Source organism: Diuraphis noxia, unplaced genomic scaffold (assembly GCF_037042655.1).
Source record: "Diuraphis noxia isolate RWA-SAM2 unplaced genomic scaffold, SU_Dnox_SAM2 contig0005, whole genome shotgun sequence".
Taxonomy (NCBI): domain Eukaryota; kingdom Metazoa; phylum Arthropoda; class Insecta; order Hemiptera; family Aphididae; genus Diuraphis; species Diuraphis noxia.
The window spans coordinates 25,895,443-25,922,904 of NW_028301715.1; the positions used below are offsets into that span (position 1 = coordinate 25,895,443).

Here is a 27,462-nt window from a genome sequence, read left to right on the forward strand (position 1 = left end):
GTAATTTTGAAGTTGAAAAATCATAAAATGTTTTCTATTTATAACTAAGGATTAAAAATATAACACTAAGTTTTCCATAAGTTTTCCTTCAAATAGCTACGGAGAAAACTCGAAGCGTCGTTATAGGAAAAATTTTAAGTGCGTTGAATTTTAAATTTTTTCGAAATAGTGTAACGATAACGATATATCCTCAAACGATTTTAAACATTTGTTATTATTCAAAAAGTATAAGTCGTAGATACTTGAAAATTTTATCGGTTATTTAGATTGGCATTTTCTTTACATGATTTAATTTTTAAAATATTTTGACTTTTTTTGAGATATACGACCAAAAAAACTTGAAAATTTAATACAAATTCCTCATAAGTTATTTTTATAGTGATTAAAAAATTATAAGAATACATAGGCACAATTTTTTTTTATTAGCATTCTAAGCTCAAATATTGACAAAAATTCGTCGAAACCACGAATTTTTTTTTTGTGTTTTTCATTACGTTTTGGGGCAGTAAAAATGCTTTGACTTTTAACTTAGTTCCTTGTTAAATCAGAAAGTGAATATAGTTGATACTTTTGGGGATCAAAAGTTGAAAATTCTTAATATTTTTTTAAATAATCGGGATAAACAAACTAAAAATTAACGGAAAAACAGGAAATTGTACGTGAATCAACTTTCAAGCCTATCATGAGTTCCTTCGATTCCTAATGCCTGAGCTTGAAAATTTATTAAAGACCTCCGTACAGAAACACCCCATTAAATTCAACCTAAAACTCGAAGTAACATACAGCCGTCCGCATGTGGCAAACTCCTCGGAGAACCGGGTGTTTAAGACCTCAGCGACTGAAATTTTTATTGTGAGTAATATTTTCGAGATAGTGGAGAGGGCGTATATGAAGCTAATGACCGAGGCGGAAGAGTATAAATCCCGTGGTAGCGGATTTACAATGGAGAGTATAGACGGACTATTGGTGGGAGTATATAAATATACCCCGATGGGCGGGTCGTCATATATACAATTGCCAGAATTTATTGATAGGAAACGAGGAACTATCAACCCCAAAAACATTGACCAGGTATGCTTTAAATGGGCGATTCTCGCAAAACATGTGACCGGGCCGGTGGTCTGTCGTATAAGGGTGATAACTGATAAGTATACGAAGCATGAGAACAAATATAATTTTGAAGGTATATCGTTCCCTACACCTCTATCAGACATCGCTAAATTTGAAAAAAGTAATAAAAATGTTTCTATTAACGTGTACGACCTCGATAAAAAGTTTCAACCTCCTAGAAATTATCCAACCTATAAGGTGTATCCGTTACGTGTGGTTGAAGAAGAAAAAAAGGATCATTTCGACCTGTTGTTAGTAACGAACGGTGACAACTCGCACTACATATATATTTCAAATTTTTCAAGACTTATACGTAAGCAGAAAACTGCACATACCGAGAGAGTAGTATTTTGTAAAAGGTGTTTTACTAGTTTTGATGACAGGCGTCATAAATATAAGTTGAGTGGTCAGGTAGCGTTAGAACAGCATAGGCGGATATGTGGCGAACACAGACCGATATTACCGATGATGCGGTAGAGGGGAGTATTTTGGAGTTTGAAGGTTGGGGTAAGACACAGCGTCATCCCGTAGTAATTTACGCATATTTTGAGGCAATCCTGATGAAGAAGGGAAAAAGCACGACCGTAATACATAGGCATGAACCTATATGAGCTATGGTGTATATTATGTGAAAGCGACCGAAAATGTACCTAGCGAACTGCTTGAAAAACATGGCATACCTACATCAGTAATTATTCATCGAGGTTCAGAGACGCATACGGTTGAGACAGTTGTAAATTTATCCAGAAAAATTGAAAACCTTTTAAAGACTAACAAGACAATAATAATGAGTGAGGAACAACAAGACGAGTATAATAGGAGTATAGCATGTGATTTGTGTAAAAAAGAGTATACAATTTTAAACGGAAAAGTACGAGACCACTGTCACTTGTCCGGTCAGTATCGTCAAACTATTTGCAACAGATGTAACCTAACATTACAAACACCAAATATTGTACCTTGTTTCCTACACAATTTAAGTAATTATGACGCGCACTTCATTGCCGTGGAGTTGGGATATGATGGATTAGAAAATTTAAACGATACATCGGAGATAGGGCGGATTTATGAGGTTGACATAGAGTATTTACAGCACTTGCACTATGACCACAACGATCTACCATTCTTACCAAACAGCGGTATACCACATGGATCTAAAATAAAGAAACCCATGGCAACATTAGAAGCTAAAGAACGGTATATATAACCTAACGCTGTATTGTACACTACCGTAATTTGAAACAAGCGATGGCAAATGGTTTAAAAGTGAAAAAGGTAAATATATTGATTATATAAAAAGTATATGAAATATATGTTACGGGCAAAAGTCGAAATCGGGCAAACCTCAGAAATGCCCGGGCAAAACGCGAATTGCCCACAATCCTTGGGCAAAATGTCATATTTCGGCTTTTGACCGGGCAAACCTAGTTATGACCAACCTCATTTGGGCAAAACTGTATACTGACTTTTATCGTAAGGTAAATATAAAAAATAATTGTAAAATAAATATTATTGAACAACAATAGAATACACTTAAATAATAATAAAAATATAATGATATTAAGTACTCGTGTAAAAATTAACATATAATAATATTAGGTACCTACTCTTATAATGTTAAAATAAATAATTAAAAATATTAATACATTTAAACTTCATTAGGGCCAAACTGTAACGTCTTAAATAACTTCACTAATTTTAAATACAAAAAAATAATAATCACAAAATATTGTACAGATATAATTGAATACATTTAAATAATAATAAAAAAATAATATTTTTGTTTATTTGTTGCTGCACATATTAGAACCATGGCTAATATAAGCTCACAAAAATACGAACTACAGTACAATATTGTACCATTTAGATAAGGTGTATTTTGTGTACCTATTTAATATAACGAGTTGATAAAATACAATAACAGCGATAAATTAACAAGATACGCGTGGTCATCTATAATCGTAATAATATCATACGATAAAAATTACTATTTGTATTAAATTTTAGCGAACGTATTTAATACACTTCGGTTAGGTTAGGTTATTGCCCTTACGATAAAAGTCAGTATACAGTTTTGCCCAAATGAGGTTGGTCATAACTAGGTTTGCCCGGTCAAAAGCCGAAATATGACATTTTGCCCAAGGATTGTGGGCAATTCGCGTTTTGCCCGGGCATTTCTGAGGTTTGCCCGATTTCGACTTTTGCCCGTAACATATATATTAACACTAAATTTGTTTTAGGTTCACAGAGTATTGCAGTTCAAATAGTCTAAATGGTTAGCTAAATATATCAATTTAAATTCTGAGATGAGGAAGATGGCGATGAACCAGTTTGAAATTGATTTCTATAAACTGATGAACAATAGTGTCTTTGGTATGTTACTTTATATTATTTATTATACTATTAAAACATTTTTACTATCATTTTCTCTTAACTTTCTAGGAAAAATGACGGAATCGATGAGATCTAGGATTAAAATGGAACTTGTTTCGAACGAACAGCGATTGCAGAAATTAATGAACAAATCAACATTTAAATATTTATTTTTATTTATTTTATTTATTTGTTAACGGGCTGGGCCCTATACAACAGTTTAACGTAATACAATAATATATAATTTAAATAATTAATACAATGACACAATATTGTACCAATTATGAACATAAAAATATAACTGCTGTAACATTGGAATATAAAATCATAGATTTCTTTAAACCAATCTATATTGGTAAGTATTTTACTCATGTACAACTCAGAATATTTTTTTTATATTTTAATAAACATTTTTGAACCATGTTAATAGTATTTGCTGTGCTCGACATATCAAAAACAATGATGTATGACTATCATTATAATGTAATGAAGAAATTCTATGGCCATAGATTATCACTTATGGATACTGATACAGGTAAATTTACTCAAACTAAAAACTAATCTCATGTATATAATATATTAATTCAACATTATTTTTCCAGATTCTTTTATATATCATATTAGTACTAAGGACTTTTATGCAGACTTGGCGGCCAACCATAACTTGTTGGATCGAATGGACACCGCAAACTTACCCAGTGACCACCCATGTTTTATAGCAGAGAGAAAGAAGGAGCCAACCACTTATTAGTTTTACGACTCTTGTTGCTCCAAGTATGCATTGCATGTCTATGATAGCTATTGTCATAATCATAGATATATAAAAATGACTTGTAATATTTATAACAAGGTCGGAGGACTACCAAATACGTTGATGTATACAGCACGACTGACATTATATTCCAATATCTCATATATTTAAAACCAACTAATTATATTATTGTAAATTGTATCATATATTGTAAATATAATTAAGTTTTATTCATATTTTTTCTTTCGATGATCTCTAGACGTGAATTTAAATCTGTAATATATGCCCCATGATTCGGTAGTGAATTTTCATCAAATATTCCAGTTATTCGATTTATTTCAGCTTTTAATTGGCTCAAGTGTCTTCCGAAGATACCTATTGCTGTGCTAGTTGCAGCATAGTTATTAAATAGCTCTGACATACGATTTTCACAATTTAATAAAGACTTATTACTTGTTTGTATATTATTTTCCAACGAATGTATTTTTAAATGTAGATCAACAATATTACTTTTCAAAGTATCAATTTCTTTCTGATGAAGTTGCACATCATTTAGGATTGTTTTGTTACTTGATTGAATATCGGAAATAATTTTTTTAGTATCACTAGCCTGAGAACTACCAAACACGTTAATAGTTATAGAACTACTGGCACTATTTTTTAACATCACATGTACTTATCCAGCTATTATGAGTATTATCAAATCCTAACCATTTTACAAACATTTTATGGCCCTTCTTACGAATAATTTTTTCGATTAAATATTCGTTTGAAAATTGATCTTATATATTTCATCAGAGTAAAAACAATCTATATAGGTTTACCCATATAATCTTGCAATTCATAAGTAACGGGTAATGTTTTATTTATTTTTATAATCTCGAATATTTCCGTGGACCAGTTTGATAAATAACCTTTTGTAAACACGCCTTTTTGTGTACTGATACGTACGTTATCACCGACTTTGAATTTAATTTTTTCATTATTAATTTTACATTGTTTTATTACCACTGAGGCGGGGTCGAAGTCTGCTTGTATTGGTGTCATTCCTATAGTTCTATGTCGTGAATTATTGTAATTCGTTAAGCAGCAACGGCAAAATTGAAATCCATTCGTATGAGCCACGCGCCGTAAACTCTCTAAACATTTTTTCTTTTAATGTACGATTAAATCGTTCTACAATACATGCTTTCATAACGCTGAATGTAGAATATTTGTGTATTTTATACTTAGTCATCAATGCGTTGAAAGTGGTGTTATAAAATTCTTTTCCATTATCGAGTTGTAAAAGTTTTGGTGAACGACCAAGTAATATTTTCGACATCGCACTAGTGACTTCTCTACCAGTTTTTGATTTCAGAGGTAGAGCCCACGCAAATTTCGTAAAACAGTCAATAACTGTTAGAATGTATTTGTAACCTTTATTTTTCTTTGAATATGGAATCATTTCAACCAAGTCAGCTTGCCACAAATCATTTTTCCCGTATGTTTGGACGTCTGATGAAATTTTTCCTTGCTGGCTTGTGTAGTTCGTTTGCGATTCCCCGTTTAGACAGAATACCAAATGTCTATTCGTTTTATAAGACCGGCTTCGGGTAATTCTTGGAAAATCGATATTATTTCGTTTGAAACACCTGTATTACTAGCTGCTTTGGACGCGAGAAGAAGACGCAATCGGTCGACTAACTCATTTGGATCGTTCCAATACACTAAATTATTTTTTTGTAATTTCATTGATAATCCACCACCAGACGAGATAAATAATTTATTAATAACCGATGAATATTTAGAGCCAGCCTTTTTTATTTTTTTACCATCCGATGATAAATGTGCCGATGTTTGAATTAATATAGATTTATATACCTCTAAATCGTTATCAGTATAAATTAGTGGATTTTTCAAAAATAATAACTGAATAAGTCTCGAGGTTGATGGGTAAACAACACCGTCAATAAGTATAGTGTTTTCGAGGAATTTTACTTCTTTTCCACCCAAAATAATATTACCGTTTGGAAGTTTTTTTGGACCATAGGTTTTATTCAAGTCTGTAGACTGAAACCAATTTTCAATTTCTTGTTGATATTCAATCGAGTTTTTCGAATTAATATTTTCTTTAATCAGTGTGTGTCGAGGTTTATCAGATATTCAGGTTCAATAATAGGTTTTAATGTCTCGGACATTAGTTGCTGAACATTATATCAACCGGTTTTTAATGCTATATATTTACGTTTTATACTTTCCTTAGCTTTAACGAGCTCGTCTAATACAGTAGTTGCTTCCGTCATGATTACGTTTTAAATTATAATATTTATTATTGTATACCGTCTTATATAACCACATATGTATCAAATCCAAATCTAAAACGTCCGTTATCACGTTCGCTATCTTTACAAATAACAACAAATGCGAATCTGTCACGATTCCAGCACGTCACACAAAAATGTTTAAAATGTTTAAATTGTATATATGACATATCGCCTGAACAGTGTTCGTTGTAAATATGCTTTAAATTGGTTTCATCTTGTTTGAATAATACTAATAAATTAGCATTATCACGTATCAACTGTTTAGGTACTTTTGAATAACTCTGAGCCAGGTAAAATATATCTATTTTATTGTGACGACCTCGAGAAAAGTATTCCCTTATTACGTTTTGTTGTTCGCCTATAACATCGTCCAGGATAAAAATAGAATTTGGTAAGACTTGCTCGGGTGGAATCACTTTATCATTCTCAAAAAATGTGTACATGTTAATACCGTCAATACTATCAATTATACGTTTTAATAATTTATATTTTGGTTGTACCAGCGTTTTAGAGTATATGTAAACATTCTCAAAACGTAACCCGTTTTCGTCAACGAGTAAAAAATATATCAAATTTGTTTTTCCACATCCCGAGCTTCCAAGCACTAGCGATCTAATTGTATTTGGAAAAAGCACACCATGTCTAAGCTGAATTGTGTCGGGGGTATCAATGTTAAAATTCGAATTTTTTTCTCTTGCTCTATAAATTGCATTTTTAATTTTTAGCTATAAATACAGATGTATTGTCAGGGAAAGCGTCACACGATGTTTCTCATTCGTAAACGGAACAACAATTAAGGCTCCGGTCTTATTAACTCTGTTATTAATCATTTACCCGTGGAATTACATTTACCAGGCTATAGGTAAGTCATTATGATATATTATTATTATTATTATTATTATCATTAAAATCTGGAACCAAATATTAAAAGAAAGATTAGCACGTGGAGAACGTGGGATAAACAGTCTTGATGAGTTGGCCAGAGCTCACGATATAGCATACGAAGAAAGTAATTCTTTCGCCGATAAACACAGAGCGGACGAAATATTGGAAAATCAGGCGTGGGAGGTGTTTAAATCTGAAAACAAAGGTATTAAGGAAAAAGCGGCGTCTTGGCTGGTTACTACAGCCATGAAAGTCAAACGTAAGATGGGTGCTGGTTGCGGATTTAAACAAATTGTTTCGGCTGCTAAAAATTCGATCAAGAATAAAATGAATGAAAATAATATAACTAAATTAGTAAAAACATGTCTGTCATCTGCGAAAAAATCTAAAAAATCTATAAATAAGAAGACTAAAACTCCAAGAATTATACCAATACCAAAAAAGGGCGATCTCTTTAATCTCTTTATAACCTTTAATACCTATTTTTGCTGGTTTATCAGCATTAGGCGCGCTTACCGGAGGTGTCGGCAATATAGTAAAAGTAGTGATCTAATTAAATTCTGGTAAAAGCACTCCTATTCATTTAGGTAAAGGTTTTTATCTAACACCTCACAAGGGCGGTTCTTATAAAATCGTCAAAGGAAAAAGTTTATACCTAGTCTAGGTTGCCAAAATGCTCGAAAAATCAAGAATCATAGCTGCAGCTATTGTTAATTTAGACAGTGTAATCGGTACAGGTACTTATTGGGTAGCGTATAAGAAAATCGGAAATCAAGTTAAATATTTTGATAGCTACGGAAACTTAATCCCTCCGCTAGAATTACTGAAATATTTCAACGGTTGTAGTATCGAATATATAATTACGAGAAACGACAGAAATATGATACAACAAATTGTGGACACTTGTGTTTAAAATTTTTATCATGTACACTATAATTTTAACGGGGAACTCAAGCGACTTTTTCCCACCTATAGAAGTTAATAAAAATGAAAAAATCGGACTGTTGGGTTTTCAAACGAACAATTATGATGTAAACGAAAAGTGTAATAAAATTGGTTTCATATATAATAATAATAATAATAGCGATTGCTATACAATACCTACTGGCTCTTATGAATTGATGGAAATTGAGACTGCTATAACGTGTATTACATAATACTGATACTTTATTCGAGTTGAGAGCAGATAATAATACATTAAAATGTACAATGTTTTGTAGCGAAACTATCGATTTTTTTATGGCAAATAGTGCTATGTACTGACGTCCCGCTGAGACATCTAAACACGCATATACACGTAGATATGTATAAGTGACTCTGGGGCGTATGAGTTCGCCAACCAATTCTATTGTGTAGGACCTCAATAACTATATCGAAGGCCAAACTTCTAGCCTTTCCAAAATATCACCATTGTTGGAATTAGATATACGAAATATTAAATATGAAATCGTAGTCTTGGCAGGCGTATCTAGAGATATGATTAATGTCGTCGGGTTATGGAGATTACGTATCGCGAATAACCAGGATGTGGCCGACCGGTCGCATGGGCGTGGGAAGCTGCGATATTAGAATAATACATGCGTACACTTTTGCACGACTCGGCCATGGACACATACGTATCTTATCGATAGGAGAGGAAACGCAGGGAGTAGGACTATCTGGACTATATAGGAGAGCCCCGATTAGACCCAATTCAGACGTGAGCCACCAGAGTCAGAGCAAGCACCTTCACGCCAGACACCAGTCCAATTTAATTATTCGGACTTAGAATATTTTGCAACCAAATCAATTTGTGCAGTAAAAAGTGTTTTATTTACATAGTAATCAAATAAATATATAATAATTAATCACAAATTAAGTTGTTATACTTATTACACTCAATCCACCTACCTCAACACCAGTCGTTTGTCCTCCTGTATGCTGGGACGCTACAATACAATAGGGCAGTTGTTGGGGTTTAAAAATCGTAAATATGCTGCTAATGTCAATCACGAATCAGTTTCGTTAGTCAATATTACCACAACAAACTGTATATTTATATATATCGATTCAAACCTAGTTATGGGTTCATTTGTCAACGGTAAACAGTGTCATATAATACATGAGCTTTATCCAAATGTACCTCCAGGCTATAATATAATAGAGGTACCATCACATTTGGTATTTCACCCTCTTAATTCTACATCTATAACGCACGCAAGTATGATTTTAAAAAATCAGAACAACGAGTTGATCGATCTGCGATTATTAATTCAAGACTCATGATAATATTATAAGGCTGCAATTTTATAATATAAATACGTATGCAAATATAAAACCTGTTAGTCGTGTTGATAACACTAACAAGGTAACATCTCTAAAGAAAAAAAAATATTCTAAACGTAAATTGTATGTCAAACATAGTTTAACTGCTGATAATTTGGCTTTTCTACGTTCGATGAACGCAATTTAATATGGAAGATGTGTATTTAAATTTCACGGCTGGATATACCAATGAATGTAAAATAACTCAAATTGAATATCATTCTTTTTTGCCTTATTCGACGTCCGCTCTTTCTAATAATGATGAGGTCCGTATTGCTTTACATAACACAGAGTCTTACACTTTACCATGTGAGAGTTATATTTACATTGAGGGAACAATAACTAAACCTACAGAAATAACTGACGAAATCAGATTTATAAACAATGGACTTGCATTTCTTTTCTCTGAAATGAAATATGAAATAAACGGTACTCACATTCAAAAACTTGTTAACCCGGGTATTTCAAAAGGATATTGCTCGTATAATAAAACAATTATTACATCGCATCATAATGCTGCCTGGGATAGTGAAATTAAAAATGGTAATAAAGACTTTATCGATTGTAATTTTCGCACCGAATTGGTGGGGACCGGTAGGGTTGGCGAAGCAAGTCGGAAAAGAAGTTTTACCGACTAGCAACCACCGCGAAAAATACATGTGTCATGCCTAAAACCTAACCTAACCTAACCTAACCCAGCAATTAATTGTTCTTTAATTATTTTTGTCAAACTTTCATCTCTTTGCAATGCACTTATAAACTTCCATATGACTGGTTTTTTACAATTAATTAATGCCGAAAATGCATTATGCCAGCCCTCAATACTATTGTTGGTTCTCGGCAGATCAGATTGAAGACGTTCTGAACAGTTCCATACTTCGATAGGATATTGCGGTTGTCGACGTCGACCTCTCCTGTCCAAAATTCCAATCCACGCAGTTTCGAAATAGGTGATTAGTGGAGTTAACATATTTTCATTTTCCATATAAAAATCGCTCTCCAATAAAACTTCAAAATAATTAACTACTTTGTCAATAGGTATAAAAGCAAGCGCTATTAATTTTCGAACATGTAATGCAAAAGTTACATCTTCTATATATTTTGTTGTCAATCCGTAGTTTTAAATTTTTCACCAAACTGCTTGACTAAAATGAAAAAAACAGCCATGTATCTCTGTACTTGGAAATTCATTTTTGATAGAGTTCATTGCTGCTTTTACAAAATCTGTTGTAAATGATTTCGGACATAAATCAAACTTAAGGAATTTTAATGCTTGAAACATTTTATTATACGTTACTTCTTTTTTATCGGGCAACAAAACATACACTAATGGTATTATTGCACCAGAGTAAACTGCATGAATCGTATATAATTGACCAAATAAATTTGGGCAAGATGAAACGTTCCATCCGAAAACCAATGATCCGAATTTCTTAATACGTTTAAACTTTTTTCTGTTGAAAATAATAGAATCCGATCGTCATAATTACCATTATCGCCACTGTCAAATAATACAAATTGTTCACTGTCTAACGTAATTTGGAATTTATTTGGAATTTCAAAATTGTATGATTGAGGGTTTGCAGGACTGGCTTCCACCGTTTTTCTAGACCGCTGTATTGTTTTCTTCAAGCATTTAATATTCGGTAGCTGTCCTACCACTGCACATGGTAACTAAAACAATATTAAACGACGTACATAAATACTTAGGTAAGTTCAAAGTTTACCCATAGGCAAGTAATTGCAAGTAATTTTGTAGTTGAAAACTTCACCAGTTTTTTTAATTTAATACAAAGTTCTTCAAACGTTAGTTTTATTGTGATTTAAAAGTTCAAAAATTCGTCAAAATCATGAATATTTACAAATTATTTTGTAGTTAAAATTTATAAAAATTATAAATATCAAATATTTAAACATACCTTTTTGTTATTTTTTATGTCTGGTGTGATTTGATTACGGGGGGGCTTAATATTTATATAAATATAAATAATATTTTATTACCTGTGCTGACGTTTCTCCCAGTATAGCTCTTGTAGTTGTTACTGTTGTTGTTGCATATTCCTTTATTAGATTTATAGCTTTCTTAGCTTCAATTTTTGCGACGTCTGGTACATGATTATGAACTATGGATTTTATTATATCTCCTAAAAGTACAATTGAGTGTTAAAAAAATAGTCTACAATATGTAGGTTCTTATAAAAAAAACGTTATCAATTATTAATAATAATTTTGTGTCTGACATTATCAAAATATGAAAAATAAAAATAAATACATAAAGAAATAATATATAAGTACCTTGCATTGTATGCGCTCGTCCTGGACAATTTTTGATTTCGTTGCATCTCCATATCATTTTTTCTTTATCTTTTCTTCTCTATCTTTTTTATAAATAAATTCACCATGAACAAGGAGATCTTTTCCCCGTTGACTTTTTACAAACTCCAATGGCATGTTATAATTTTTTTTTTAATTTACAAGTTAAAATATTTAAAGCACACTAACAGATGTAGATATAGGTAGGTAGTTGATAATTTTTAAAAGCGTACGACTCACTGCGCGATATAAAGCATACTGACGCACCCATGTATTAATGTACAGGTATAATTGAACGGCAAACCGTAATATTAAGATAATGATAAAATGTGTACCATTTATGTGACCATAAAGATTAACAAATTACTAAAGATTACAGGGTGATCGGTCAAAAAGTCTTTTCATCCGGGATTCAGATTACAGATATATATTTTTAACCTATACTTATGTGGCTCAATATTATGAAGCAAATTCAAACTTATATTTATTGTTAAATAAGATTGTTAAGAAAGACTATCGAGCATTAAACAAAATGTCGTATTATTTTACAATATTATACGTATTATAATAAGTATAAAATTATATTTTTGTTTTGCGTCAAAATTGACTTGCGCCTAAAAGTGATGGAGTCAAAATTCCATGCATCAAAATGACGTATGCGTCCAATATTGTCGTTCGTCCAAATGGCCGCGTCCATTTGACGTGCGTCAAGATTGCCACGTCGAAATGACGGGACACCCATAATGGTTTATAATATTATTAATATTAATTACAATTTCGATCGTTACAACATCAAATTCAACTAATATTTTTAACATATTGATATTAATTAGAACAAACATATTACAATCACGATTTGATATCTGTATATTAGTGATATTAGTAGGTATAAAATATTTAAAGTGATAAGAAAATAGCGGGAATTCAAATTGGACCAATCGGAGCAACCAGGTTCTGAGTGTACCCACATTTGCAAAATACGCGACCCAACAGTAGCCCGTAAATACGGCAAATTACCTCCCCACGGACCACCAAACAACGTCCTAATGGTGGACGGTCACACTGCGACAACCAGTGGAACTACCACGTTCGAAGCTAGGATAAGCACACTCGACATAAAATTCGAAGCAATCATCCTAGATAATTTGTATTGCGACGCGTTACTAGGACACTACTTCATTGTCAACAATGAAGTCTCTTGGGATTAGGCCACGTGCACAATACACACGGGTAAACAAATTCGTCTACATGCTGGAAAAGGACGTCATAACCACCAGCCACCAGCTTCTAAGGACAGCCAGCGCGGAGGAGGCAACCAACATCAACACGGCGGCACGGGTACAGCGGATGACGACGGCGCAGCTTCAACGGGACCCCGTACTGTGGGCCGCCTACACACGAGTGGCGACCCCACGACGGTGATACGCTGCAACAAGTCGCGAAGTCCCAGACGGGCAGCGCAACCAGCGGCCACGACGCGACCGGCGACCACCAACGCCGGAACCAACAACGCTTGTGGGACCATCGGGCGAAGAAGCTGCAGCCGTCCCAGCAGCACCGCCTACACCGGTCCTACAACATCAAGGGGATGTAAACCCGGTCCTCACCGTGGTCACGGTACCGGAGGTAGTGATACCTAACGGAACAACTGGGACCACGGAACAACCAACAACAGCCTCCTCACAACCCGTTGATATGGAAATATCAGCGGAAGAAGATGCGGAACTGTTGGGAGGGCCGGACGCGCACCTTGTCGCCGATGTGGACATGGAGGTCAGTCTGGCTTACTCCAGTCTCCCCCACGTCCCTCCGACAGATCAGCCGGGAAACGTGCCCGCGCGCGGATATGTGTCGGCGAAAAACACACCCCGACACATAAGCCACAACTCGATCCACCGGTACCGGCCGGAACAACGCCGTCGCTGGTGGTTTGGGGGGGTAATATGACGCGGGCCCGCGTAATAGCCGTTTGAATTCAAACGGCCTTTGCGCGGAAACCCACGCAACTACTTCTCTTTTCAACCACCAATCGACGACGGACGACACCGACGCGCGATAAGCGCGTCTGGAACGGTCGATCCGCCGAGACTCCGAACCGGTCGAGGGTCTAGTTTTGACCGACACGGAAGGAAGACATGCACATCGCCCTCCCGAATACGACATTCATTTTGAGTGTACATTTTTTCTTTGTTTTTTTTCGTGTTGATCATTTTCTTGCGGTTGTATTTTCAACCACCACAATAAAAAGTCATAATACCGCGAACCGTTTGTGTTTTTTTTTCTCCACCACTTCCTACACCACTGACCCACGCGGCATCGGTCCAGAACCGCACAAGTTCCTCATAAGTTATTCTTATAGTGATTAAAACATTATAAGAATACATAGGCACAATTTTTTTTTATTAGCATTTGAAGTTCAAATATTGACAAAAATTCGTCAAAACCATGAATATTTGCGAATTATTATGTAGTTCAAAATTCATAATATTGTTTGTATTTTTATCTAAGGTTATAAAATTCAACACTAAGTTTTGCTTCAAATAGCTATAGTGAAAATTTGAAGCGTCATTATAGGAAAAATGTTTTGAGCGTTTGAGTTTAAAATTTTTATGAAATCGCGTAACATAACGATTTATCCTCAAACCAGGTATATGATTTATATCTATGATAATATAAGGTATTTTGATTAATTATAATAACTACCTACATGCAATGTTTTTGGAAAAATTGATTAACCGTGCCTTATGCAAAATGCGTCCTAATTGAAAAATTAAATATTTGTTTCAAAATAGAATATATGACAATATTTAAATATAATATCCTATATAGACTGAAAAATCATCTCCGTTCAGAATCGTTTTTCGTATACAATGATACCCATCATTACATTCAAATTTAACCTACACTAGTCAGAGGTCCACCCCACCCCCTAATGTACAGCAGTGCAACATCCACTGACCCGTTTTTTTTAAATCCAATTATACATTATAAAAGTATATATTTTACATAAACTATGATCTAATTATTATTCTTAGCCAACCCACACAAAAATGTATGATAACGTTTTGTAATGTATAATTAGGTTATTGCATGTAGGTAGGCATACTAAAACAAACATTTAATTTAATAATTAATTTATATTAACATATAATAATAATATGTAAAATTTAAACAAAACAATATATTAAGTTAAACGGTACAAATTATACAACATATGCTAAGAGTGAACTAATTTGACAACACTTAAACAAAATAAATTTCAAAAAACTCCAATAATAGTTGGGTATAATCAAATATTTAATTGAATAATAAATCTGCGTGCCTGATTTATGTAATCGTTTCGGGTTTTGGTATAATATTTACGACTACGATTGCACGACAAGTGCCACATTTAAATACAATTGTACACAATGCGCATTATAATAATTGAACAGCAGTTTAAGTTTCAGTACAATAACGAAGTTATAAATTAATAGCTGACATTAGGTATGCTGTTAAATGTTATTGAAATATTGCCGCCATATTAATTTTGCAAACATCAAATATTTGTTAGCTCCTGTAAATGTAATAGTCAACCATAATCAAATATTCGTCACTACATTTTTCACCGAAATTGTTATAATAACACTGCCATAACAAACGATCGCATAAAATGCGAAAATCTGAAACGATTTAAAACTCGTATCATCCATAGTACGAAGATACGAGCGTATGTAATTTACATCAAAAATCTACCCCGTCCTCCCAAAAAATAAAATAAAAATATATATGTAATTTGCGCTACATTTAAAAATTAATATCAGTAATTTGTGCCACTTTTAAGTTTGTATAGGTAGTCCGTTTCTCATAAAAACTAAATTAAACAAAAAGCGGGCAAGTGGATGTCGCTCTGCTATACATTAGGTGGTGGAGTGGACCTTTGACTAGGGTAGGTTAGATTTGAATGTAATGATAGGTATCATTGTATACGAAAAAGGATTCTGAACGGAGATGATTTGTCAGTCTAGGATATATTATAGATAATTAAAAATTTTCAAATCTTTGATTTAAAAAGAAAATTTTGTATACATTTCTTGGTGTTCTTCTTAGTGTTATATTTTTAATCCTTAGTTATAAACACAAAAATTTTTATGATTTTTCAACTTCAAAATTACTTGCAAATTTTCGCGTTTTCGACATATTTCGTAAAAATTTAAACTATAAACGCTTATAAAAAAAAATTGTGCCAACGGATTTTTAATTTATTTTAGCTACAATAAGAACAACTCATAAGGAACCTTGTATTAAATTTTCAAGTTTTTTGGTCGTACAAAATTTTTTTACCGATACTTCAAAAAAAAATTCTCAAAAAAATCGAAAATATCAGTGGTCTATAAATAACTCAAATAGAGTCAAAAATTTGTGAAAATTAAACTGTATATAGACAACACATACATACATATTTGGTGAAAAAGTCAAGTATTTACAGTGATTAGTTTTTGAATTACAACCATTTAAAAAAATCGATTTGGTCAAAAACTGGTTTTGCGTAAAAATTCCAGTTTTTCTGTCATTTTTATTTTTGTTTTTCTTGATTTTTTTGAAAACTGTTAGAAAATGTTTACTTTTGATACCTCTATAATGCATCAAAGATATTCACTTTTACATCGGAAACCACCCCCAAAGTTTGAAATTGAATCATTATTTCGACTAGTTATGCTGTACCTTGCATGTACGTTTTATACAGCGGTGTGACTAGTTAATTAAGGAGAGGGCTCAAAAGGGGTGGCGGTTTGTGATTTGCATGGTGGAAATATTTTAAGTATTATATGAGAAGCAGTTTTTGAAGATATCCGCCATCGCGTGCTAATATTGGTACATTTTCAGTTATATGATGTGTTGTCTGCAAAAACGCCATGCTCATGATTTTTTTATGGTGGGGGGATTGACTTCATATTTTTGTGAAATAACATATACATCATTATATTAGGAGGGGGGTCGAACCTCATGACTCTCCCTTGAGCACGCCTCTGGTTGTCTGTGATCTGCACTAAAACTTAAAAAAAACTACAAGCAATTTTCGTAACATCTAATTATTCATTTTGAGGTAATCTGCGCCATGTAATTTGATAAATCTGCACAGTTTACATAAAGCCTGAATGATTAACATGGAATATTAATATTATATTAACCATTTGACGATTAATTTTTTTAGTTGTTCCCAGATAGGTAAAATGTATAAATGATAAGTTTACTGGTCGATGGTCGAAGGTAGCAGATAAATACTCATTTTGACCTAACCAAATTCCCAACCAGTTCGATTAATTTAAGACTTTCTTTGTTGAATCGAACGTTTAATCCAAATATAATCTGGTAAAGTGCAAAATAAAAACAAGAATGTTTCATTTCATATTTTTTAGTTTCTTCAAAATATTGATGATCATAGTTGTCATCAACCTTTTTAGAAATTTTTCTTTTTTTGATATTGGGAATGTCAGTTTTATTTTTATCACATATTATTATTATCTTTAATCGTGTAAATATTATCTATGATTTCGATTTATTTTTTTTATCAATTTTCTACGGTTATAACACATATAACACCTTATTACTTTTTAAGGTACCAAGTACCCACCCTCGTATGAAAACAAATAGGGTCAGGTGGGGCTAAAGCCCAATCAGCCTAACCCGTACGCACGCCTATGAACATTCAATATTCATCACGCCATGTCATTTGTACCAATATTCTTATTTGGTCGTTATTCATAAACGAATAACTGTAGAAACTTGAAATTTATACCATATTATGTTTATTTTATCAATATCTATACTTCATAAAATTTTCAAAATATTTCAACAAATTTAAGTTATTTACATTTTAAAGACATTTGAAAATTTTCGTTTTTTATTTATTAATTCCACAAATGTCAATAAAATTTTATCCATTGAGTGAAAGAACTTGAAAATATAATAGAAGATTCCTAATAACTTTATATAATAGCAGTTGAAAACCATTACAAATACACATAGTCAAGTTTTTTTTTTATAATCATTTTAAGTTCCAATTTTTTCAACATTTATTTAATTGAAAATTTACAAATTCTTTAGTTGTTAAAATTTTATAAAACGTTTAAATCTTAAAAAAACGAGGAACCACGTAAGTAGTTAATTCCACTAAAAAAAATCTATAAACTTCACAAACACAGTTTTTTTTATAGTTATCTTAATTTCAAATTTGGATGAAATTACTCATTAAATAATCAATGATAACAATTTTAGTTAAATTGTTGTAATTTAAAAATATTATACGTGTGAACTTTAAATTGTATAGTACACCTACTATGAACGACTGAGTGAGTCGTGTGCATAATGAATCTGGACTATATTTTATAGGTATAGGTACCTAAATTTTTTTATTTTTTTTTTTGAAATAATAGCTAAATAAATAATATTGTATAAAACTACAAAATTTCATAGTCTGACAAATCGTCTCCACTCAGAATCATTTTGCTTATTCAATGATATTATATTATTGAATTCAATATTTTTATTTTTTTTAATGTTTAAGAAAAAAAAAGTTTATTAAGACTTAAACAACTCTTTAGCCTATTTTAATCAAAATATATACAAGAAAAAGAAAGGGAAATATATATATATATGTGTACATTAAATTTTGGAACACATTTTACAACATTATTATAGTTATTATTTACAATGAGTATTTAATGTTTATATTATGGAAAAATGTACTGATTGCAGCTGTGTTTTCATCTTTGAAGGCTTGATAGAGTGATGCAGGGTTTTGATGTATCTTGCGTGCTTCTGTGTATTTGGGGCAGGTGATTACGATATTATGTCCAATTGATAGAGAGTCCAAATTTAATACTATCCATTAAAGTAACCCACTTGTAAACTACTAAACAGCAGAGCGATATATTTTTAGCAACTTTTTTTTTAATCGCATTTTATATTATATAATTTTTCTTATATTTATATACGTATTTTTAATGTTTTACCTTCTATATCGAATATTTGAGTTATTTACTTAAAATAATCTAGGACCTAACTAGTATACTTCCTGTAATTAACCCCCAAAGATCCAAATGTGATGCTTTGGTGGAACATGTAGTTCTGGATTAATACAATTTATTCAAGTAAATACCCTTCGTGAGCTTAAAAAAAAAATTATCCAAAACTGATTGCAACGGTAGGTTCTGCGATTGAATATTCATGTAGGTTTTTCGAAAACTTTCTTTACAAATAATAATTTCAAATCTCAGTAAACAAGTAATAGTGTTAATGACTTAATGAAAATCAATCTCACTAACTTGATTTAAGTTTTGCGGTTCCAAAAATTAGGAAGTCACTATTGACATATTTATAAGTGTTATATATGTACACTATTGGATTGGAGATTGAAGTGTTCAAAGTTCTACTTTGGGTGTGTAAAAAATGCATAACCTAACCCCAACCTCTCTCCTCTCCCCTGTATATGTGCCTGGACCTACCAATGTTATTATGATTGAAGCTTTATATAACTAATATAATAATCTATAAATCTTGCATTCTTTTAATATTAATTAGTGAGTAGTGGTACAATATTTAACACAAACCGAGTTTAAAATACATTATATATACAATATTATACTAATGTGTACTAGACGGAAATGTGAAAATTATTTTCTGTTTGAAAATGTATTTAAATGTTCAATTGTTACAAGTTTCTTATAAATGTTTATTGTTTTAGTCTTACTCACGTACTACACATAGCAAATTTTCGTTCACTATTTACAATAGTGTGCTGTTAGTCTTGATATTAGAGCGAACTGAGTCCTTATCAAACTTTTAGGTAAGAACATTTTCTGTGTTCTTTCGTTGGTTTTTACGATATTTTAATTTTTAAAGGAGTGATTCGTATATAATAATGCATAAATATTTGAAAATGCACATAACTCTTTCACAATTTACTCTAATATCAAAACTGACAGCACACTATTAAAACTAGTGAACGAAAGTGTGCTATGTAGTATTATACATGAGAAAGACAGTGACAACACATGAGGCGCGAAGTACACACCGTTTGGACCAAAATAATTATTAGATATTTTAATTAATTACGACAATTAACGATTATTAGAACTAATAGAACTATATTTAGATACCTAAGTACTTATGGATTGAATACCACTGTTTATTAATTATTATTTATTAATAAATTTTCATGCATTTATGATATTTACTCACAAATTTAATATTTATTTTTAGTTATAACTATCGATTATAGATAATAGCAGTATGCAGCATAATATATTACTTCTTAAAATGTCTAGAACCACCTTATGTATAAGTCTGTGAGATGGGCACACCAATCTATTTAGAGTGATGGTTTTATCACCACTACAACAATTAAGAAATTGAAACTTTGTGTCGCACATTTTTATAATGAATTGCTGTTGAACAATGTCACATCCACAGGACGTATAGTTATCACGCGGAGGATTTAACACAGAGATAATTACAGCGTAACGGGACTTTTGTGACACACTGTACGACAGAAGTCAAACAAAATAATTTTGTCGTGTTGATTCAACTGCCCATCGCACAACCCTACCACGACGAGACCCGACCAATTAAACGACGACACGATCGCGAAACCGACAGCTGTTAGGCTTTAAAAATGAAACTTAAACCGATCGGAACTGTAGTGTCAGTCTATCAACTATTAAAGCGCAAACATTGACCGGAACAATTTCGTCGTCGTTGAGGAACATATTCCGAAATAACAGACATCGCAGTACCGTATATTAGCCATTAGGTACCAGCCTCGATTTCCTCCGAAAAAACAACATCAACAGCAAAGTCAAAATGTTTCTGTCGTACACCGTCGTGCCCGTGTTCGTTTTCGCCATACTTTTGAACTTCATCTACGTATACTCCGATCAGTCACCTGCACCCGTATCATCTAACGATAATAATACTTCTTCAACGAATTCAAGTACATCAGACAGCATGAATTTCACGTCGTGTAACGAATGCACGCAATCGCCGTGCCACACCGAAAATCATGGACCGTGCGTCCCCAGTGACAGCACCTCACCGAACTCATCGACTTTCCTGTGTGTCTTGTGTACAACGGACGTTTTAGGATACCCTCAATTCTACAGCTATGACATTTGTACACAAAACTGCACGGATAGCGGTAAAATGTGCCTATGCATCGGCCAATGTTTCTCGTGCATCGAAAGCAATAACCCCAACATCTCAGCTTTAATGTGCAACCCGCCCCACAAGATGGCAGATGATACGTGTTCGTTAGTCGATTACGCAGCACCCCAATAATGAAACCGAGCAACCATCATCATGACATTATTTAATATTAATATTAATTACATTATATTATATTTTTTCAACTATAATTTTTATTCTCAGAAAATTACCCCTCCTTCCCCCCTCGCCAATTAAAAAAACAAAATACAAAAATTCTTTAAGTTATTGTTATGCAGTACTCTATATGATATTATATAAATAGACTATTGTTCCTTCATTGTTATAACTATAATTTTTATTATTGTTTAGTTAAGATTCAAGGTTTGTAACATTATATAATATTAAACGGTATAATATTATATAATGTTACAAACCTTGAATCTTAACTATATATATAGGTATAATTTATACCTATGTAATCGGTGCATCTATCTAACCATTATATATTATGTATTATGTTATCAATATTAAACTGTTACTGCATCACGTATATTGTTTGTGCTTTATTTATTTAGATTTAAAATGGATGATTGATAATTACTATGAATTTACTCTCCATACTTAATTTCCTAAAGAATATACAATGGCATTGGATTACTTGTTTCCAAGCTTCATGGAATTAAAAATATTCGTATCATAGATGAGCTGAATACATCTATAGAAAATATTATAGGAAATTAAAATTATAGGTATAGTGTCATGAAAAATTCACCAAAATCTTCAAAATAGTAGATAAGGGCAAACTAGTGTTTCATTTAAGGTATGTTTAGTAAAGTCCAATATATATTATTATGTGCATGAAAGTTAAAATCAAATAGCAGCAGTTTCAGGTAAACAGAGGAAAAATTATTTCCAAACCTATTGATAATTTCTACTTTGAAAGTAGAATAAAATTTAATCATATTATCTGTAACAACGTTTTATAGATACATTTCCAAAAATATCATTGATATATCTGTATGATTGTATGAAAGCTAAATAATTTGCAAGCAAATTTTTATCAGTTTTATATTCAAAACCAAAAATATGATAGGAGCCATGTATTAAATTTTCAAATCTTAGATATAAAAGAAAATTTTTTATGGATTTCAAGCTTAAATAATTTTCGAATTCTCGAGATTTTTACGTAGGTATGTTGTCATAATATTCAAACTTTGAATGCTTATAAAAAAAAAACTTTTGTGACTGTATATTTCTTTAATTTTTCAACTGCTATAGTAAAAATATGTTAGAGCCTTGTATTAAATTTTCAAGCTTTTCTACCGAACAAATAATTTTTTATCGAAATTTGTAGTCAAAAAAACAAAAAGAGTTGAAAAATTAAAATGTCAATAAACAGCTCAAAATAAAAATAAAAAAATTTTGAAAATTTTATCAAATATAGAAAATGCCTATATAAACATTCAGTGAAAATTTCAAGTATCTGCGGTCATTTGTTTTAGAGTTACACCAAAATAAGGAAATCGCTAAAAGTGAAAATCCAATGTTGTAAAAATTTAAATTTAAAATGCTCATAAAAATTTAATTTGAATTTCCGGTGGAATTTTTATTTGTGATAAAGATTGAAAAACTTGTAAGGAATCTTGTATTAAATTTTTAAATCTTAGATTTAAAAATAAAATTTTTTATGAATTTCTAGCTTAAAATAATTTGTGAATTTTCGTGATTTTCACGTATTTTGTCAAAATTCAAACTTTGAATGCTTATAAAAAAAAATTGTGACTATGAATTTCTTTTATTTTTCAACTGCTATTGTAACAATATGTTAAGAGCCTCGTATTAAATTTTTAAGCGTTTTTGTCCAACAAATAAATTTTTATCGATATTAATTTTAAAAAAACTAATAATGATCGAAAATTTGAAATGCCTATGAATAGTTCAACTTATGTCGAAATTTTTTGAAAATTGCATGGTGGATAGAATATACTTATATAAACATTAGGTGAAAATTTCATGTATCTATGGCCATTTGTTTTAAAGTTACATCAATAATCAAAATCGATTTTGTCGAAAAATGAGTGTGCGTAAAATTTCCCGTTTTTCCCTTAATTTTTAGTTTGTTTTTCTCAATTATTTAGAAAAGTATTAAGAATTTTTTACTTTTGACCCCCCAAAGTACCAACTAGATTAACTTTCTGATCGAACGAGGTACTGAAGTCAAAAATCGAAGCATTTTTACTGCCCCAAAACGTGATGACAGACACAAAAAAAAAAAAAAAAAAAAACACACATCATGGTAAAATCAATACATTCATCGCTCCGCTCAGAATCTAAAAAAAAAAAAAAAACAGTACGTGTTCAACTCCCGACAGTGAAACGTGTGTAACTTTTACGATCGCGTGTGCGTTTTAATCAGCTCCCGATAGCACAGTGCAATTACGACGAGCATAGACGCACAGGTAATATGAACCGTATATATACATCATATAGTTAAAGTAACACAAAATGAACAGCAATAGACGACCAGGCCTCACGCCTGCTCCGGCACAACCAAAAATATCTCTAAGAAATACTTCAATCCATAATAATAAATCAAAAAATCAAATATAACACAAAAAATAAACCGCGCCGTTGACGGATCACGCATCCCCACCACGGGGCAGACTAAATCAAACAACACAAACCACACAACACGCAACCCAGATAAAAATGGTAAGAGCGGCGAAATGTCAGATATCACTGCATACGCTAATGAGCCCGTAGATAAAAACATAACACACTCACAAACAACCATATCTAATCTAAAACCTAATTACGCCACGGCAACAGCCAAAGAGAACAATCCGCAAAGAGACCAAGCTATTATTGTTAATTCAATAGAAGGCATACCACAAATAGATTACATAAGAGCAATAGGACAAATAGTATCACCAAAAAATATACTTTTTGTTTCTAGAATCTCCAACAATTGTTTTTGCATATTCCTGAACAATAAACACACGGTGGACTCCCTGGTAGAAAAAACCAAATTCATCACAATAAATGAAAACGTAATACAAATTCGCAGGCTCATAAATACCGCCAAAAGAATAGTGATTTCAAACGTTTGTCCATCAATTCCAAATGAAAAATTTCTTGCTGCACTACTAGATATCAACATCACACCTACATCCCAAATAAACTATATTAGAGCAGGTGTAGTCATGGAAGGCTATGAACATGTTCTAAGCTTTCGCAGACAAATATATATTAACGAGAATGATATTCCAAAGCAACCAGGGTCGCTAGTAATCAATCACAATGAAACCAACTTTAGAATATTCTTCACGGATGACAGAATAACCTGTTATACATGCAAAACGTCCGGACACACCACACTTTCATGCAAAAAATTCACCAAAAATCCCGATAACAATAGTAATAAAAACTAGAGCACAAGCTCTACAAATTGGAATATCGAATCAAACCTACAAACCGAATCGATAGAGGACATCCCCCCTCATACGAGTCCTAATTTGGACGAAAACTATACTGAAATCGATATCGATGTTCCCAGCACACCAGTAGAAGCAATTAACATATTAAAACGACCGGCTTCAACGACAACATCTCCCTCAAACCCACCAAGCCCTCGGTATGATTCAAGACAAGAAAATAATACAACAATAAAACCACCCCAAAAAAAAATTCTTATAGAAGAAAACATAACTGACCCCAATCAACCAAGCCCATCAGCAAATCGATCACGATCCAATTCAAGAAATCGTTTCTCCGAACACCTGGATAGTCACTTGGAATCGATTAAGCACTTATTCGATGACAAGACGAAATTTAAAATATCCTTCGACCAATTCACGCACATTATAGAAAATATTCACAAACAAGACAACCCATTAAATATAATACAAGAATATGGCCTAGAGGGAAGCGAAATGATATCAATATTCGAAATCACCCGTCCGTATCTTACCACAAAAATAGCAAGAAACAATTATACCCGCATCACCAACAAAATATTCAAAGCTCTAGACAAAGTAACAAATACGGACCCGAATAATTCGGAATCCAACGAAAATTGACATCAAACTTAAATAAAATCACAATACCTGCCATAAAATGAAACCTTTAAATATAATACAATGGAACCTAAATGGTTTCTTCAAAAAACAAAACGAACTCAAGCTTATAATAAACAACCTAAATCCACAAATAATTTGCCTACAAGAGACTAATTTCAAAGAAGATTACACAGCACCAATAAAAGAATACACTGGTTTCAGCAAAAATCCAATATCCCTGTCCAGGAAACTCCAATTAAAAGCAACTTAGAAGCCATAGCAATCACAATAGAACTCAAAGAAAAATTTACCATATGCAATATCTATCTCACAAACCAACTACCCAAACCATATATAATTGTGGGAGATTTTAATGCCCACAATATACTATGGGGCTCCAACTCGACTGACTACAGAGGACAATTAATAGAAAAATTAATCACGTCTCAAAACCTTATCCTGTTAAATGATACATCCCCTACCCATATAAATTTAGCCAATGGAAAATTTTCAAACATAGATCTCTCACTGAGTACACCGTAAAATTCTCAAAGAATCGAGTGGGAGGTAATAAATGAAATATACAGCAGTGATCATCTACCAATAATCATTAAATTAGCAACTAGACAGGCAGTTGCTAAAAATAACCAAGCACACAGATGGAATCTAAGAACCCAAACTGGAAATTATTCACTGACCTACTAGAAGAAGAATCTAAGACATGGATTTAACAAACACCGATGAAGCAACGCAAAAATTTACGACACATATCACATCGGTAGCACAAAAAACAATTGGCAGCAATGCAAATTTCAAAAAACCAAGAGTCCCATGGTGGAATAAGAAAATCAAAGAGGCCATTAAAGATAAAAACAAAGCACTCTATAAATATAAAAAAAATAACTCACAAGAAAACTTCATCAATTTATAACAGCTAAGAGCCAGAGCCAAGTACATTATCAATCATAGCAAAAAAACGTCTTGGAATCAATTCACGAACTCAATAAATTCACAAGCCAAGGCCTCAGAAATATGGAATAAAATTAAATCTCTTAAAGGTCTCAGCAGAGGCAATGAAATCATTCTAAAAAATGAACACGAAACAATCTCAGACCCAGAGAAATCGGCCAACAAACTTGCTATTTTTTTCCAAAATAACTCAAGCAATAACTCATATGATAAAAAATTCATCTCAAAAATCAAAACACCAAATGAAAGGGAACAAATAATATCTGTAATAAACCCCTCAAACCCTGATCAGTATAACATAAATCTCCCAATAACAATAAATTAAATAGAGCAGACGTTAATCAAATGCAATAGTAAAAGTCCAGGACCTGATGGAATCCCATACAGCTTTCTACAAAATTTAGGGACAAAATCTAAAGATTTACTACTAAGAATTTACAACAATATATGGAGTACAGGCAACATCCCCAGCGAATGGAAGAGAGGAATAGTCATACCGCTACCTAAACCAGGAAAAAACAAACACACGACGGAAGGATATAGGCCCATAACACTTTTAAATACAATGGCAAAAATATTAGAAAAGATAATAAATAAGCGGCTCATATGGTTCCTCGAAAAGAACAAGTTAATAGCGAATGAACAAAGTGGGTTCCGCAGATCCCGTTCCACACTTGACAACTTATTCACCATACACTCTGAAATAAACAAAACATTTGCTACAAATCAATATCTTGGAATGATATGTCTAGATATCACAAAAGCTTATGACACTATATGGAGACGTCGGGTAATTCAAATACTCAGTAAAATGATATGCAATGGCAATATGCTTAACTATATTAAAAGCTTCCTAGACAACCGACAAATTGCAGTCAAAGTATCAAACACACTTTCCGTAAACCTCCTACAAGAAAACGGTGTACCACAAGGTTCGTTACTATCAGTAACTTTGTTTCTGTTGGCAATCAACAATATAATGGAAAATATCAAATATCCTGTAAACGCGAATTTATTCGCAGATGACTTCAAATTCTGGTGCAGGAGCCAAAACCTATCAACAGTACAAAGATTCCTCGAAGAAACAGCCATCAAACTAACTCAATGGGCAAATATGTCAGGTTTCAAATTCTCCAATTCAAAATCCCAATGCATTATTCTAGAAAAAGAGGCCAAAAACATATAAACGTTCAAATAGATGGAAAAA

General features: G+C 32.4%; 2 protein-coding genes and 1 pseudogene across 6 annotated transcripts; 2 read left to right on the forward strand and 1 right to left on the reverse strand.

Annotated features, from left to right (window-relative positions):
* The first annotated feature begins 479 nt into the window (after positions 1-479).
* Positions 480-4,406, forward strand: LOC149055131 (uncharacterized). 4 transcript variants are annotated; one of them, XM_089229064.1, is made up of 5 exons: positions 480-2,385; positions 3,351-3,483; positions 3,553-3,838; positions 3,914-4,018; positions 4,086-4,406. In XM_089229064.1, the coding sequence occupies exons 3-5, from the start codon at positions 3,745-3,747 to the stop codon at positions 4,232-4,234; spliced, it is 348 nt and encodes a 115-aa protein (XP_089085190.1). In that variant the 5' UTR covers positions 480-2,385; positions 3,351-3,483; positions 3,553-3,744; the 3' UTR covers positions 4,235-4,406. The 4 variants fall into 2 exon arrangements, 2 of the variants coding, with proteins under 2 accessions (XP_089085190.1, XP_089085191.1); XR_016192003.1 differs by having other exon boundaries at positions 4,108-4,406.
* A 6,359-nt stretch (positions 4,407-10,765) lies between these two features.
* Positions 10,766-12,276, reverse strand: LOC149055132 (uncharacterized; annotated as a pseudogene). The gene is made up of 3 exons (XR_016192058.1): positions 12,025-12,276; positions 11,731-11,873; positions 10,766-11,403 (listed from the first exon to the last, which is right to left on the reverse strand). The product of XR_016192058.1 is annotated as an uncharacterized LOC149055132 (transcript).
* An 8,419-nt stretch (positions 12,277-20,695) lies between these two features.
* On the forward strand, positions 20,696-21,778 carry LOC149055133 (uncharacterized). The gene has a single exon (XM_089229767.1). It carries the CDS (start codon positions 20,887-20,889, stop codon positions 21,358-21,360), a length of 474 nt encoding a protein of 157 aa, XP_089085893.1. The 5' UTR covers positions 20,696-20,886; the 3' UTR covers positions 21,361-21,778.
* Positions 21,779-27,462: the final 5,684 nt, after the last annotated feature.